This window comes from Asterias amurensis, chromosome 13 (assembly GCF_032118995.1).
Source record: "Asterias amurensis chromosome 13, ASM3211899v1".
Classification (NCBI taxonomy): Eukaryota; Metazoa; Echinodermata; class Asteroidea; order Forcipulatida; family Asteriidae; genus Asterias; species Asterias amurensis.
In genome coordinates this window covers 1146689-1162199 of record NC_092660.1, presented here as the reverse complement: position 1 = coordinate 1162199, position 15511 = coordinate 1146689, and the positions used below count along the sequence as shown (strand labels likewise).

General features: G+C 36.7%; 2 protein-coding genes across 2 annotated transcripts; one reads left to right on the top strand and one right to left on the bottom strand.

Annotated features, from left to right (window-relative positions):
* The first annotated feature begins 25 nt into the window (after nt 1-25).
* Nucleotides 26-8320, top strand: LOC139946596 (uncharacterized). The gene is made up of 4 exons (XM_071944295.1): nt 26-174; nt 802-1132; nt 3436-3630; nt 5247-8320. Exons 2-4 carry the CDS (start codon nt 913-915, stop codon nt 5366-5368), a joined length of 537 nt encoding a protein of 178 aa, XP_071800396.1. The 5' UTR covers nt 26-174; nt 802-912; the 3' UTR covers nt 5369-8320.
* LOC139946597 (protein FAM32A-like) lies at nt 5898-15030 on the bottom strand. The gene is made up of 4 exons (XM_071944296.1): nt 14893-15030; nt 12281-12428; nt 11151-11204; nt 5898-10055 (listed from the first exon to the last, which is right to left on the bottom strand). Exons 1-4 carry the CDS (start codon nt 14997-14999, stop codon nt 9987-9989), a joined length of 378 nt encoding a protein of 125 aa, XP_071800397.1. The 5' UTR covers nt 15000-15030; the 3' UTR covers nt 5898-9986.
* Between the last annotated feature and the right edge of the window lie 481 nt (nt 15031-15511).

Sequence of the window (15511 nt, the reverse complement as noted above, 5' to 3'; positions counted from 1 at the left end):
TCAATTTTTCAGCTGTGTGCAAAAATCAAAACACAGGCTCAATATGTGTCGACGAAATCAGCTGGCGGTTCAGATGTTGTGAGATTTGAAATTGTGGATTTATGTCAAGAAAGATTTTGTCAATTTTGGGAGTCTTTATTTATTGTCCTGCCGTCCCACGTTCTGCCCTGATGTGTGAGTATGGCTTACACGCTAAAATTATTTTAAAATAATTTGAAACTAAAAAAAAAAAAATTAATTTGCATTTTCTACTTCTCAATTCATTTCTGTGAATGTGATGATGAGGATTGACTTTAGAATCTCAGATTTTCTGAGCTCTAGCATTGTAAATTTCATGTAATTCAGCATTTGGCTGCAAAGTTATGTTATCAATAAACCGATGAAATAATACATAAAAAAATTACTTATTCCGAATTTAATACATTTTACGAAAAAAGAAATAAAATCAGGAAATGGTTCGGATTGGTTAAAAAATAAAGTCCTATTTAAAAATAAATTTGAACAACTTCTAAACAGACCACACAAATAAAATAGAAGTAGAAGTATGTGTTGTTTAATGTTTTAAATGTTTACCGTAGTCATGTTTTAATTTGTTCTAATTTATTTTGAAATTGTGCAAACAATGTTTTCAAAATCAGTCGGAGAAGTCGGACCTTTTTTATTTCTGCTTTATTTAGTGACTGTTTTCAGCTCTTCTTGATAGTTTGGGTGGTATTATTAATCGTTGCCTTTTTGACAATACTCCATTATTATTGTTAGAATTGTGATTACTGTATTTTTTGTGTCTTTTTTTCTTTTCAGAATAACAGAAAATTGACTGACCAAAATGACAATCATTTGACTCTTAAAAAAAAAAACTGCCACTGCTAATCAACCATCTTACTCATTCACAACTCATAACAATTAACAACAATGCAAGTACCAGGGAACCCTTTCCAGACAGCTCAGTCATTTGAAATGAACATCGCTGCACCAGCAGGCGGATGCATGAACGGCCATCACCACCTGGGAGCAAATGGCGCCCTCAACGGCAGCTATGGATTCGGTCAGAAGAGAAAGAGGGTAGGGGGAGAGATGATGGAAGAGCCAAGACACAAAAGGTGCAACTCACTGGAGGCAAATGAGTTCAGGGGTAAAGATTCTCTTCAACCTGGGCCCAATTTCATGGCTCTACTTACCATAAGCACAGAATCGGCACTTACGGAAGCAGGGAATTCTGTGCTTCAACAAGCGTATTTCACGAGTAAGCGGCGAATTTCAGCTTGTGCGTACTCCGCGTTACTAGACATTCTTTGCTTACAAGGCTAGCGCAGAAATTTGGCGCTAGCATGTCAAGCGGGGAATCGGTGGTAAGCAAGCTTGGTGGTAAGCAGAGCCATGAAATTGGGCTCAGTATAGCTTTCTATTGGACAGTGTCCTCCTATAATGTAACTAATGAACCATACTGTAGGAATGAGCCTGCCCCCAATTTTCCAAAATCAACCAACTATTAGTTTGTTTCAAGAGTGCCTACTGCCTCCAACCTCAGAATTAACCCATCATTATAAGTTTTTTAGTGCCTACTGCAATGCAATATGAGTTTGTTTTGCGTACTGTCTAATCCTCCAAAATCAACCAATATATAAGTTTGTCAAGAAAACATTTGAACTGCCTCAATCCTCCAAAATCAACCGTTATCAAAGGATTTTCAAATAATTGGAGTAAGTGAACCTGGCTTTTATCTAGGCAGCTCCTCCCGTACCCGGTATAATAAGTTAGCTGCCTGCGTATTATGTTTGATAGTATTGAATTGTATCGAGTCTTGAAAGTTTGTTCAGACAAACCGAGTTTTCAACATCAATGACAAGTTTAAGTTCAAAGTTATAGGCCTAAAGAAGTTACTATTTTAAAAGTTCCTTTTCACGGTCAAACTCGATGTGATTGAAGTCTAGTCAATTCTTTTTTAATTATTTAGTGACCAACTTTGTTTATTTACTTAATATAATAAGCTTACTTTATTACGATTGGGACAGGCCTGCACTCTCTTACCCAACTTGATTGAACTACTTTATTATGTATGCAACAAAATTACACAAAGTCCACAGTTTACAAGTCATGGGGTTTCCTGATAATACAAACCCAGAGTCTACAGACACCTAATAATACCAACCTGGAACAGTGTCCTGTTTGATACTTTTTGGCACAGTGACCTTGTATTTAAATTGAATTTTTTAATGAAAAAGTGTACGGGTGTTAAAAGTAAAGTACTTTATAGAAATCCATAAATATGATGCAAGCAGGCCTTGATTTTATCTTTGGGAGGGCGAATCCATTCTATTGTTGGATAACTTTTAAAACGGCAAATCCAGGTTTTAACCACAAAAAAATCACTCTTTAAATCCTTGCTCTTTTTGTCAAAGACCTTTGTGAATATTGTTGTTCACATCTAGGTAGGTGAAAGCATGTTACAGTTACATTGCAAAATAATAATTTTTTAGAATAGTGCCGACCTTTAAAAAAAGGTGTTTAGAATACTTGGACTGTAAACAACAATTTGTTTACAATACTGCCAACCCTGTGTGTATTCATACCTAGGCCCATCATAACCATGAACTTTGAAACACTTTATGTGTGACTGACTGTCAAACAAGGTTCTTTGGAGTGATAATGGCCACAAACTTTAAAAAACATGTTTGTGTTATTTTCCTGATGGCTCATGACACAAGTAAACTTTTTTGTAGAAGTGTTCCTGATGCTTTTTCCACATCAGTGTTTCATTATTGTTAATGATTAGTTCATATTTGAACTTAAATGGGGGTCTGCCTTGATTAAAGGTTTAACTTGCAAAGTGTATGCACAAAACGCTGTTGGTATGCACATACAAAATTGTTCCATAGAAACTGAAGACCCACAATTTATTTTGATATGGCCAAGTTCACTTTGCAAACAAATTTCTATATGCCAAATTCCCAGTCCATCCAGGCTGCTCGTGTGTGTTGTAGTTCATAAACAGTGTGCAGGAACCATGGAGAAAGAAATATGAACCAACTGTGAATGCTGATAAGCTTTAGTGTTGATAAGTAGTAGTAGAATGCATCAAATGATATTTGAATGGCAAGTTTTCAGTTTTGTTTGGCAGTACTTGAACAAGGTGCATGGCAGGAAGCGTGCACTTTTCATTGGGGAGTGAATTAGCATTTAACATTGCATCCATACAATTTGGAATAGACATGATTGAAGTACTTACTAGTTTACTGCAGATAGGATGTAGGTGAAGCAAAACCGATTGCTTATTAGACACGCTCCACTGAACGTCCAGTACAGCACGGATCAACGACTGTCTTGCACTAAATCACCAGTTTACCTCCTAACCAGCCTTCAGCATGTACATGCATGAAACAGACAATATCATGGAAAGCATGAATGAAGACTACATTAATTTTTCCCCACCACCAGGTCGCAACTTCCTGCCGGTCAAGGGGTCAGACAACGTCTTCCAGTCCGAGGTCGTCAAACCGAAAGGAGAGACGATGTATCGCCCCCTGACAGAGGATCTTCTCATTAATATGCGACACATTGAACAAGTCAGCTTTGGGATGGGGGTGTACTTCATTGGTGACCTGCGAGGAAATTACGTCCGGTCAGATCGTGGTATGACTTATTCTACAATCACTAGTAATAATCTTGTTAATGTGCAAAATCATGGAGCCTGTTTGAACCATTACTTCAGCTTCCTATTTGGTTTCCTTTCTTCTGATCCTTGGTAGATTCAATGCCATACTACATGTACACCTGTTTTTAACCTGGCTAGCCTGGTTTGGTAGTCAAGCCAGACTGACGTCTAGACTATTTCTACCTCCATCTTTAACCAACTTAAATGTAGACCTATCTGTGTTACATTGTACGCTTGTTTGCCGTTACTCCAGCAGTGGCTAGATGACATGCAAATATTCATGATAGATCTACTTGTTTTCTACCTGTTTACCACATGTATGATCACTAATGGAGTGATTTAAGATGAAATTTTTCTAAAGAGAAAAAATGTGGGATTTACAAATTTGAAAGTGACGTGGTCTTACCGTACCAGTATTTCATCTTGATCTTGATCTTGATATTTTTACTGCACAAATGGCCTCAGATGTGGCTGTTGACGTGCATCTGTAGTCATGGTAGTTGTACAATGTATTACCAAATATGCAATATGAATGAAAATATAAGAGGCAAAATTCCTGGCTGTGCATACCCTAGTGCCTACTTCAAAACTCTTCAACCTGAGGCAATACCAGCAAACAGGTTGCAATAAGTGCAGAAACAAAAACCGGCTACTTAGGCCTAAACTTTTTTACCTGCTACTTCAAAAACTGTGGACAACCCTGGAAATATGTACGTACATAGAAAGTTAAAGTAAACTCTGTCAAATTGGGCCATGGTGGTCAGTGTTAAAGACACTGGACACTATTGGTAATTGTCAAAGACTAGTCTTCACAGTTGGTGTATCTCAACATTATATGCATTAAATAACAAACCTGTGAAAATTTGAGCTCAATCGGTCGTCGGAGTTGCGGGATATTAATGAAAGAAAAAACACCATTGTCACACCATGGTCACACGAAGTTGTGTGCTTTCAGATGCTTGATTTTGAAACCTCAAATTCTAAATCTGAGGTCTCAAAATCAAATTCATGGAAAATTACTTCTTTCTCGAAAACTCTTGTCACTTCAGAGGGAGCTGTTTCTCAAAATGTTTTATACTATCAACCTCTCCCCATTACTCGTAATCAAGAAAGGTTTTATGATAATAATTGTTTTGAGTAATTACCAATAGTGTCCACTGCCTTTAAAGCCATTGGACCCTTTCGGTACAGAAAAAAACAAAAAAAGTTCGCAGATTTACAAAAAAATTACAGGGTTTACAGAAGGTAATGGTGAAAGACTTCTCTTGAAATATTAGTCCATGAAATGCTTTACTTTTTGAGAAAACGGTAAAACATAAATTCTCGTTAGCGAGAATTACGGATTTATTTTAAAAACATGTCATGAAACGGCGAAACGCGCGGAAACAAGAGTGGGTTTTCCCGTTATTTTCTCCCGACTCCGATGACCGATTGAGCCTAAATTTTCACAGGTTTGTTGCTTTATATATAAGTTGTGATACACTAAGTGTGGGACTTGGACAATACTGTTTACCAAAGGTCCAATGGCTTTAAAGCACCACTTTTGTAGCCTATGTTTACCATGTACTCATACTACGTGTTTTTCTTTTTTCAGGTCATGTGGTCAACATGTGGCGTTTTGATACAAACCAACAGAGACTCTTTGTCTCCAGGTCACTGCTCTTCACCGATCTCATGAAATTTACCGAACTACAAAATATTCTACAAACAATGTGAACAGGCAAACACAAGATGAAGATATAGAGGTCACAATGGGGCCATGGATTGGTTGAGCATAGTTTTTCCAGATAACCGTGTCTCCCTTAATTCTACCTTAGTTTGTAAACAAGATTTAAAGGCAGTGGACACTATTGGTAATATTACTCACAATAATTATTAGCATAAAACCTTACTTTGTAACGAGTAATGGGGAGAGGTTGTCAGGTTGATAGTATAAAACATTGTGAGAAACAGCTCCCTCTGAAGTGCTGTAGTTTTTGAGAAAGAAGTAATTTTCCACTAGTTTGATTTCGAACTTGAGGTCTCGAAATCAAGCATCTGAAAGCACACAACTTTGTGTGACAAGGGTGTTTTTTATTTCATTCATATCTCGCAACTTCGACGACCGATTGAGCTCATATTTTCACAGGTTTGCATATTTTTAGATACACCAAGTGAGAAGACTGGTATTTGACAATTACCAATAGTGTCCACTGTCTTTAAACACAAACTATAATTACTGATTTTAAAAAAAAATACTGTACCATAGATGGTACATGTCTTTACTTTACGTTTACCGGTACGTTTTACATCCATGTACTGTAGTATTTTTTTTGAAAAGTGAATCTTTTTTTTGCATTGAAATGAAGCAGTACATGTATAGAACTACTAAATAAACAGTACATTTCTTAGTCTTAAATTATAAATTACTTTTCTAGATGTGAGAGTATTTCAATGAAATCATGGCTATAGTTATGTTTCTTAAAAACATGGTTTCATCTATTCAAACTAGAATTGTTGTGTGGGTCTTAACATACCCACTGGACCACTAGCCAGAGGCAGAACGCTGCATAAAGCTAAGCAGAAAATACTGCTTGGCAAATTTCTTTGAGTGGGGCACCATCAGCCACAATACTGCAAACTAACAGTAAATTATGGCTTGTACCCTGTTTCTGCAAAGCAATACTATTTTGTGCTTAGCAAGTAGTTGTGGTGCTTGGAAGCTTAATGAAATTGGGCCCTGGTCACGTGATCAAAGAGTTGCTACTTTAGGAAACTCATGATTGATGCAAACGTAGTCACGAATATTGATTACTTCATAAAGTATATTGCTTAATCCAGCTGAACATATTCTATGCAAAGTTTGTATGTAAATTAGATGTTATTTCTGCTGTATATAATTGTAAAACTGCTGAAGTATGTGTTCTCCCATCGTTAAAATTAAGGTAAATTTATAAATACAACGGTAATAGTCAATTGTTTTTCCTCTATACAATTCTATGAAAATAGAAAGAAAACAGTGTTGGCCCCTTAAAGAAATCAAGAAAATACTGAAAACTAAATCCACAAGCAAGGCTCTGGTCTGTGGTTGGATTTGAACCAGGGTCCACAAAGGTGAAAGGCATGGAAAGCAACCACTGAGCCAACCAGAATGCCCAGTGTGGTAATGCTTCTTGCCGTCCATGCAAGCGCATCACTGTGATTACAACGCAATGGTGCATTTAAATTTATACAAATATATGTTAATTTAAAAACACATTGAACTACAGCAACCAAGTTTGATTACATTGTATGAGAATAAATAATAGCAATGATTTCCTTATAAGACCAGCATTAATGGACATTTGGTGTAAAACAATTGTGTAGACATTATATAACTAAACAGTATATTGTGTTTCTTGTAAACCTTTAATCTCATTTTCAAATAACAAATCACGATATGCTTATTAAATCCCTGCAACTATCAGAATACATGTAACTACCGTCCAACTGGGGCCAGTTTCCAAGCGCTGCTTAACGGTAAGCAAATTTTTGTGCCAACAAAGTATAGCTGACAAAATTTGCCTATAGATAGGTAAGCGTATTTCACATAGTAGCAAAAATATTGGGCAGCCAGCTTGAGCGTTCACCACGGATTTGCATTCTTATTATATATCATTCATTTTCATACAGTAAGCATACCTTTTCATTAGCTTACAGTAAGCAGCGCTTTGAAAACGATATTTGCACAGTTGGCACAAAAACGGGCGTTAAGCAGCTCTATGAATTTTCCACAGGAGACCACAGTACATATTAAGCCATGGGCTTTCTTGATAACATGCCTACATACTCTGTGGTACTATGTGGCACTCTGTGGCACTCTGTGGCACTCTGTGGTACCAGTGTATATGAGGGTTTTAATAATGTAAACACTTTAAAAACACAGCATTTAAAACTATTTTAAAAAGACATAGTACAACATGGTGTTTCTGCAAAATAGCCATCCATGTGTGGTAATGTTATGATCAAATTTTAAAGTTTTTGCAAAAGTACTTGTAACAAATAAAGCCATAACTAAAGGGGCTGTGTCGTCACAACCAAGGATGCATGTGGCTAACAAAGTATTGTAAACTCTCATCCAGTTAATGCATGCACGTGCGCTTCCTCAATACATATAATGATATAGAGGAAGGCATGCGCGCCCATCAGGTCATAATTCCATGTACAGCCGCAGGCCTGCCTGCCTTGATCATGACAACCCAGCCCACCCCTTCAAGGGTTGGCTTACCAACTTCAGTTCTCTTGTGTTTCTCCCATTCAAATCACTGAACTGTAACCAGAGTGAGTGAGGCTTGGAGTTTAAGTACAGTCTGGCACCTTTTTATAACATGAATTCAAACAACCATGCAGGAATTAGGAAAATATGGGTAGGGAGCATCAATTGAAAATTGTGTTTAAATAGTTTATTTAAACCAAGTTTTGCAAATAATGCTGTGAAATTGGTTCAGTCATTATTGTCGGTGAAACGTAAAATGTCAAATGACACTCTATGTGAATTTGATGTTGTACCTTGGGCTGTTCCCTAGTTACCGGCTGTGGCTGTACTGGCCATATTTTTTTAAGAAGCATAGGCTGCCCTTAGTACTAGCAGAAGCCACAGCCACAACTGCCGATTCCCTAGTTACCAGCTGTGGCTGTACTAGCCATTTTTTAAGAAGCAGAGGCTGCCCTAAGTACTAGCAGAAGCCACAGCCACAACTGCCGATTTAAAAATAATCATAATTTATACAACTCGGATAGTAAGTGTGCTATTAAATAGGTTTGTAAAACTAAATTGTATCACAGAAAAAAAAAATAGTTTCCTTAAAGAAAAACTATAATAACATGTTTAAAATCTTCAATGTGTAAAATAGTTCAAAATGGAATAAGTTAATGATGATTGAATTAACACTTTTCTGCTGTTGAAAGTTACCTCAAAGGCTGGTTGATTAAGTCCTACTAGTTCAGAACAAAAATTTAAAATACTTTAATTACATGTAAGAGGCCAGCTTCCTTTGCTTTGGTCTTGGCTTTGGATGAAAGGAAAGCTACCTTGCTGTCGAGAAACTAAATGTCGTAAAACAACTTGAATTATCCAATGGTATGGTATAACTATAGGCTCATCCTTTATATGAATGTACCTCATTTGATCATAGTTGTATGTCTATTTTGTAGAAGTTATATCTACTCGGAAAGTAACTGTATAAGATGTTATTATAAAAATTGTTTTCTGGTCAGAATCTGAAATAAAAACCAATCGCCATTTTTGTAAAAACAACCCAAGCTTGTATTTCTAACTTGATTGAGTTTAATTTATTAGTGAAGCTGGTTTGCCTTGTAAATCATTACTTGGTGCTTTGTAAAGAAATTGTCTCATACTTCAAAATGTAGCTCCATTATACCTTGCAGGATAATACTGAACTGAATGTTAAAATGCATTGAGCGTCACTGAGTGAAGGATGAACGCACTATAAGAAGCCATCACGTGGGGGTGTTTAAAAAAATATTTCAAACCTCGAATTTTCAATTGTTAAAGTGTCTATAACTGTATTTTTTAATGTTTCTTAACAAAAGGGCATTTATGAATGGTAATAAAAGAGTAGTGACTCGTTCTTAAACATCAGTTTAAAACCTTGCAGGGTCGTTGCCTTTATCACACGGCCGCCGACCCTGCTGGTTTTAAACGGCCGTTGAAGAACTCGTCGCTACCCCTTTTATTCCCTTATTCTCAAATAGTTTGATGGAAGAAGTAGGACACTTTTAGACAAAAATGTCTGTTGTGATGTCGAGGGAGTGTTCCTTTTCAATACCAGCGATGAGATGTGACGAATAAGAAAACTCCTGGGAAAAAAAGTTTCTATTTTTATCGACCCTGAACCTCCCAGATGCTACAATTCAGGAGGTTTACAGACTGCAGCTCCAGATAGATAAATCATACAGGTTTGGACACAATGTGAACGATGTCTTTCTCCCTTTGGTGACTGCTTCTTTCAAGAAAAGCTTAACGTCAGGAAAATCCTCAGAAATCAAAAACTTAAAAACAGTCAGTTGGTTGCCTATAAAAATAATATTTTATCGTTCCCAAATAACTTGCCTCCTGCTCTATGTGTAGCCATCATCATATTTCAACACACGGTAACGTGTATAGGTCGAGTTTCAAAAATGAAAAGTACATAAATCCATGCTGCTGTGGTCTATGGAAACATTCAAAAGGAGTAGTGGCAAACCACGCCAGAACTTCCTCGAACTGAGCAATTGTTCTCATTTGATTTACCATTATCCAGTCTCTGTGAAACGGCTTCAAGAGCATTTGCAGAGATTCCCGTAGACGTTTTCTTCACTTGGTCCAACTGACTTTGGGGATGTCAAAGTGCTCAGTTAAGGTGTCTAACTTACTGTTGAATTCCTGCAGCAAAAACGAGAAGGAAGGAACAAGATTATATTCTGGATACTTTGTGAATCCTCTGTCAAACTGCAACAAGGCCGTACTACATATCGATACAATAGCCTTTATCATGTCTTGTTCCCTGTGTGCATTAGCAATGATGAACACTGATTCTCATTGTACCAGACTGCTTTGCCCTTCCAGCCTCGGTTTGATATCACATTGATTGAAATTGAAGGTACCGGTATACAAGATGACTCCAACGTGATAAAGATCTAATGCTACTATCTGAAGAAAACTACGACAGAAAACTTGGTAAAAATATCATCCCAATAGCAAACCACAAAAAAGTCGTGGCCGCAGTTTCATTCATTCATTCATAATGATGAAATACATTTGTGAAGCACCAAATACAAAAGCCTCTTAGTGCATTAAGTGAACAATTTTAAATAATACAATGAGTTAAAGATACAATACAAGGACTTTAAGCAGATTACAAATAAGCAGCTTCAAACAAAGGAGTTTTTAACAGAGACTTAGAACAGTGTAAAGAACTAGCGTGGAGAATATGCACAGGAAGACTATTCCAAAGAAATGGAGCAGCGTAAGAAAATAATCTTTGACCATAAAAAACGGAATAAGCTTTCACTCAATAATTGATTGAATTTAAATTGCGCTCTCTCTCCAGGACCAGCCTGTTCGGGGGCGCATAAGAGTTAAAATGCCATAAGAAAATTACACAGACATTTTTTCCAAAAAGTACACCAGTATAAACAAGCAAAAAAGAACTCAAAGCCATACAAAAAGGTGCACAAACACCATAATACTGTAAAAACTGTAAAACAATGCAATTTAGGCATAATAAAGCATATACAAAGTTCACATTCAAATCAGTAAAACGATTAACAACTGGAAGCTTAACAATGGTATAAAGCAACTTTCAAACAGTAAACCTCTACAGAATAGACGCTTCAGTTTTATGTATTAAATTGGGCTCATAAATTATGGACATAGAATAGATTTGACAACGGATTCAAAACAATAGTATCATAAAAAGAACACACAAGTTCACTTGTAAATATACTACTTCCATACTTCATTCAGCCTTATACTTACATTAACTCTGTCTTTGTGTTTCTTTTGGGCCTTTTCCAATATCCGTTGTGTTTGCTGTAAACAGAAGGGTACAATATAAGTGTAATTATTATCAATTACTCTAATCAGCATTGGTTAGAAGCCAAGGTCTTTCTCAAAAACAACTTATTTCCATCAAAGATCGTAAAACAAAAAACAAGACAAACAAAAATAAATACAACACTAAAAAATTGAACAGAAAATAGTGAACAACAGCAGTCAAAAATGTACAAAACTGTTAAAAACTAGATTGAGATGAGAGATGCTGTTTTACTGGCCCTTTGAATTGATAGGAATTATTAGAACACTTGATGTTATTAGGGTGTAAAAACTGAAGTAGATCATAAATTTCACAATAAGGCATGTACTACTCTGCAAATATAGACAAGCATTTTAACAATTTAAAACAAAAATGGGATGGGTTTACAAGTCACTAAAAATCGATTGTCATTGGCCTTTGTTATTCCTGCCTTTATTAGACTGGTTAAAAAAAAATCCTTAGCACTTTAAATCAATTTGTCACCATCTTTCATGCAGCGACATATGGGTTGAAAATCACAAACTTTTGCAAATCATTATGTACAAATTATAGATATTACTCATCTTATTACAGTTCACATTTTCAGCAAGTTTCAGGACACAACTGTTTTGCACTTACACTAATTAGCATGACTGACTTAACACTATATTGTCACTTAGCATTTCTACGAAGTAACATTAACAAAGTACTGACATACTTGAAACCAATTTCATAAATTGAAACACATGGCATTGGTTTTCTGCTCTCTTTTTTTCTTCAAGTGAACGTTAAAAGAATTAATTTCGAAAATTAATTTACAAAACAGTTTGAACATGTTTACAACATACTTAATCGTTTTGTACCAAATGAAGATGTCAGCTTTGTTTTGGCAAAATCTTTTGAATTTTTAAAGTAGTAAGCAGTCTCCAAAACAGCAGTGTTACAAATTTCAACTGCAATTGTTTTCAGAACACAGAGACTTGGCAGTGGGTCACCATACATCAGTTTGTGTGTTTGTGGCGCAACAGAAGGACTGCTCCCTCAAAATAATATGCAATTTGTTGACATTAATACTCAATGAATTATGACCTACCCTGCTCTCCTGAATCTTGGCAAAGGCTTTCTCAGCCGGTGTTCGTCTGTCTCTTTCCTGCTCTTTGATTTCTCCGCTGTTGTCATCATCTGCCGTCAATGACATCTGATCGATAATCTGTTTGGAAATCTTCTTCTTCTTCTTCTTTCTAGGAAGTAAAACATACATTTTGACACACATTTACAGTCATTGAAAACTACATGGTGAGGAAACTGTATGTTTTCAAAGAGAGCATCTTGCCAACAGCCGGCTGTACATCACACACTATTGTTAATGTCAACCTCTTTTGTTTGTAGTTTCATCAGCCAATGCTTGTTACAATGTACGGCAACAAAATTCATATATTTTCTGAAAAATCCTTTAACCAAGACAGGAATAGTACTTGGAACTTAACAAGGAGGTCAATTGGGTAATACTAAAAAAAATGTTTTTAAGGTCAATTAATAAAAACTCAAATTCTCTTTAACATTAGCCCCACTCACTTGTGTGTGGCCAAATGAAGTGGTGGGTCTGCTGATATAGCGTATGGCGCCACCACCTTTCACTCATTTTTACAAAAAGGGATATCTCATTGAGGTAAAAATAGCAATTTTATTATCTCATATCAAATGAAAACATGGTGGCGGCATATGAAACTTTTCCAAAGTATTTATAAACAGACTATAAACTCCATGGTAAAACTAAAGAAAGCTTAGACCCAGTAACTGGGGCGCTGTACTCCTTTTCAACAATTTTTGACTTTATCTGTCGTACTAGCGCCCCAGGGAATGGCACAGAATTTTAACGAATACCCAGTTTTTCGCGACACCCAGCCACAAAAAATGCCTCAAAATGACAAAAAGACCAAACAAACTAGCTCAAAAATCGCCTACTCTATTCTCGATACGTCTAGGATGTAACATCAGGCATTTAATTGTACTCACAATCATTTTTTAAACTCCAAATCGATGATTTTTAACTCCGCATCGTGGAGCGATTGACAAGTCTGCGATTTTCGGATGTGTATGGTAACGAAACATGGCGTCGCGTTGTGGGTGGATGTCCATCAACGGCTGTTTAATGCTACACTTGTTACAGGCGTTGCAGCGAATGCTATACATTGTACACGGGGATGGGTACAGGCGCTGCAGCTAGCGAGTGCCCACGTGCGTTCAATCATGGTCAACGTAACTTACACGGTGCCGGGTTGTTGGAAAATTATCAGAAAGGGGGTGAAAGGTTCTCAGAAAGGGAATATTGTCTGAAAGAGGGGATTTTTCTGGTCATCGCCCCCCAAAAAAAAAGAAAAAAAAAAAAAAAAGGGGGAAAAATATGATAAATAAATAAAAACCGCTGTACTTCATCTAGGCCTACGATTTTTGTGCATGGTTAAATTGCTTCTTATAATGTTTAGTGCTGCCAGTGTCACTGTAGAATTTTTTTTTATTTATTTATCATCTTTTTTCCCCTTTTTTCGTTTTTTCCTTTTTTTTTGGGGGGGGGGGCGATGACCAGAAAAATCCAGACCAGCAGACTTCATCCAGAACCATCCAGCTTCATCCAGCAGACTTCAGACCAGAAAAATCCCCTCTTTCAGACAATATTCCCTTTCTGAGAACCTTTCACCCCCTTTCTGATAATTTTCCAACAACCCGGTACCGTGTAAGTTACGTTGACCATGATTGAACGCACGTGGGCACTCGCTAGCTGCAGCGCCTGTACCCATCCCCGTGTACAATGTATAGCATTCGCTGCAACGCCTGTAACAAGTGTAGCATTAAACAGCCGTTGATGGACATCCACCCACAACGCGACGCCATGTTTCGTTACCATACACATCCGAAAATCGCAGACTTGTCAATCGCTCCACGATGCGGAGTTAAAAATCATCGATTTGGAGTTTAAAAAAATGATTGTGAGTACAATTAAATGCCTGATGTTACATCCTAGACGTATCGAGAATAGAGTAGGCGATTTTTGAGCTAGTTTGTTTGGTCTTTTTGTCATTTTGAGGCATTTTTTGTGGCTGGGTGTCGCGAAAAACTGGGTATTCGTTAAAATTCTGTGCCATTCCCTGGGGCGCTAGTACGACAGATAAAGTCAAAAATTGTTGAAAAGGAGTACAGCGCCCCAGTTACTGGGTCTAAAGAAAGCTAATTTTTGTATGGATTTATAAATATATATATTTTTAATAATTAATCAAACGTGCCGAATAAATACTCTTTTTGTTACTATTAGTAATAGTAGCACCACAATACTTAATAAGACCTTCTCCTGGTTGTCGTAAGACCCCTTTTATTTATTTTATCTAACAAGTCTTAATTCTTTTGCTGTTCTCTTTTTATAACCATTGTAATAGTGCTTTTTCTTGTAAATCTTTGATGTGCAATTTTGTAATAAATGTTTGTGTTTTTTCATGTTTGCTGGCAAATAAAATGAATTGAAATGAAGTCAAACAAATCTATGTCGTATAAAACGCAGGAGAAAGTAAACCGCGCCGTGGTTCCAAACATTTTATTAAACGGCTCAGTCGGGCAGGCCCGGAGGGACCAGGGCACAATTTTTGACACGGTTGGTGAGAGGACAAATAACCAAATATGTCTTTACCCTTAAACAGTCAAAATATGTCTTACTTTTTGCTCCCTAGGTCGCCAATTCCCTTCAGTTTCAGAGTTCCACCAGCGCATTGGTACGGAGACGCCATTTTTAAAAGACTTGTGAGAGTGAATGAAGAACACATGCAGGGAAAGTTGGTTTTGTACCAAGTTTTGCATAGGCTCTTTCAAAGTCGTTTAGTTATAATATAACTCTTTGGATATTTAATAAAAACTAAATTATACAATAATTAGCTCTGTGTTTATCATCAATAATTACCATCTACAATTTACACAGTTTTTATCATAAGTTTTACAATATTGACAACATTTATATGATAACTTGCATTCTACAAACTTGAGATATTTTTATGAAAAGGCGCCATCAACATTCTCCTGAAATGGCATGGGTTCTACATAACAAACGCTTTTCAGGAACCCACCAAGAGGTGGCGCCCTTCAACAATAACGGTCACAAATAAGGGCGGGGATTTAAATTATTACATGGGGGGGGGGTTCACTGATGGTTTTTAATATAATGGAGCAATAATAAACATTTTATGGTGTAAAACATTAAAGGGGGTGGGCGCCGAACATTGTCTGCATGTGCTCGGAAAAATAGTTTGAAACAAGTGAAATTATCACATTAAAAAAAATT

Bases quoted from the DNA above. Each gene is read 5' to 3' on its own strand.
- LOC139946597 (XM_071944296.1), bottom strand. From the start codon at position 14,999: ATGTGTTCTTCATTCACTCTCACAAGTCTTTTAAAAATGGCGTCTCCG. The intron at 11,205-12,280 runs GTAGGTCATAAT...TTCTGTTTACAG, and splicing joins CCAAGATTCAGGAGAGCAGG to CAAACACAACGGATATTGGA. The intron at 10,056-11,150 runs GTAAGTATAAGG...TTTTTGCTGCAG, and splicing joins AACACAAAGACAGAGTTAAT to GAATTCAACAGTAAGTTAGA.
- LOC139946596 (XM_071944295.1), top strand. From the start codon at position 913: ATGCAAGTACCAGGGAACCCTTTCCAGACAGCTCAGTCATTTGAAATG. The intron at 1,133-3,435 runs GTAAAGATTCTC...CCCCACCACCAG, and splicing joins GGAGGCAAATGAGTTCAGGG to GTCGCAACTTCCTGCCGGTC. The intron at 3,631-5,246 runs GTATGACTTATT...TTCTTTTTTCAG, and splicing joins TTACGTCCGGTCAGATCGTG to GTCATGTGGTCAACATGTGG.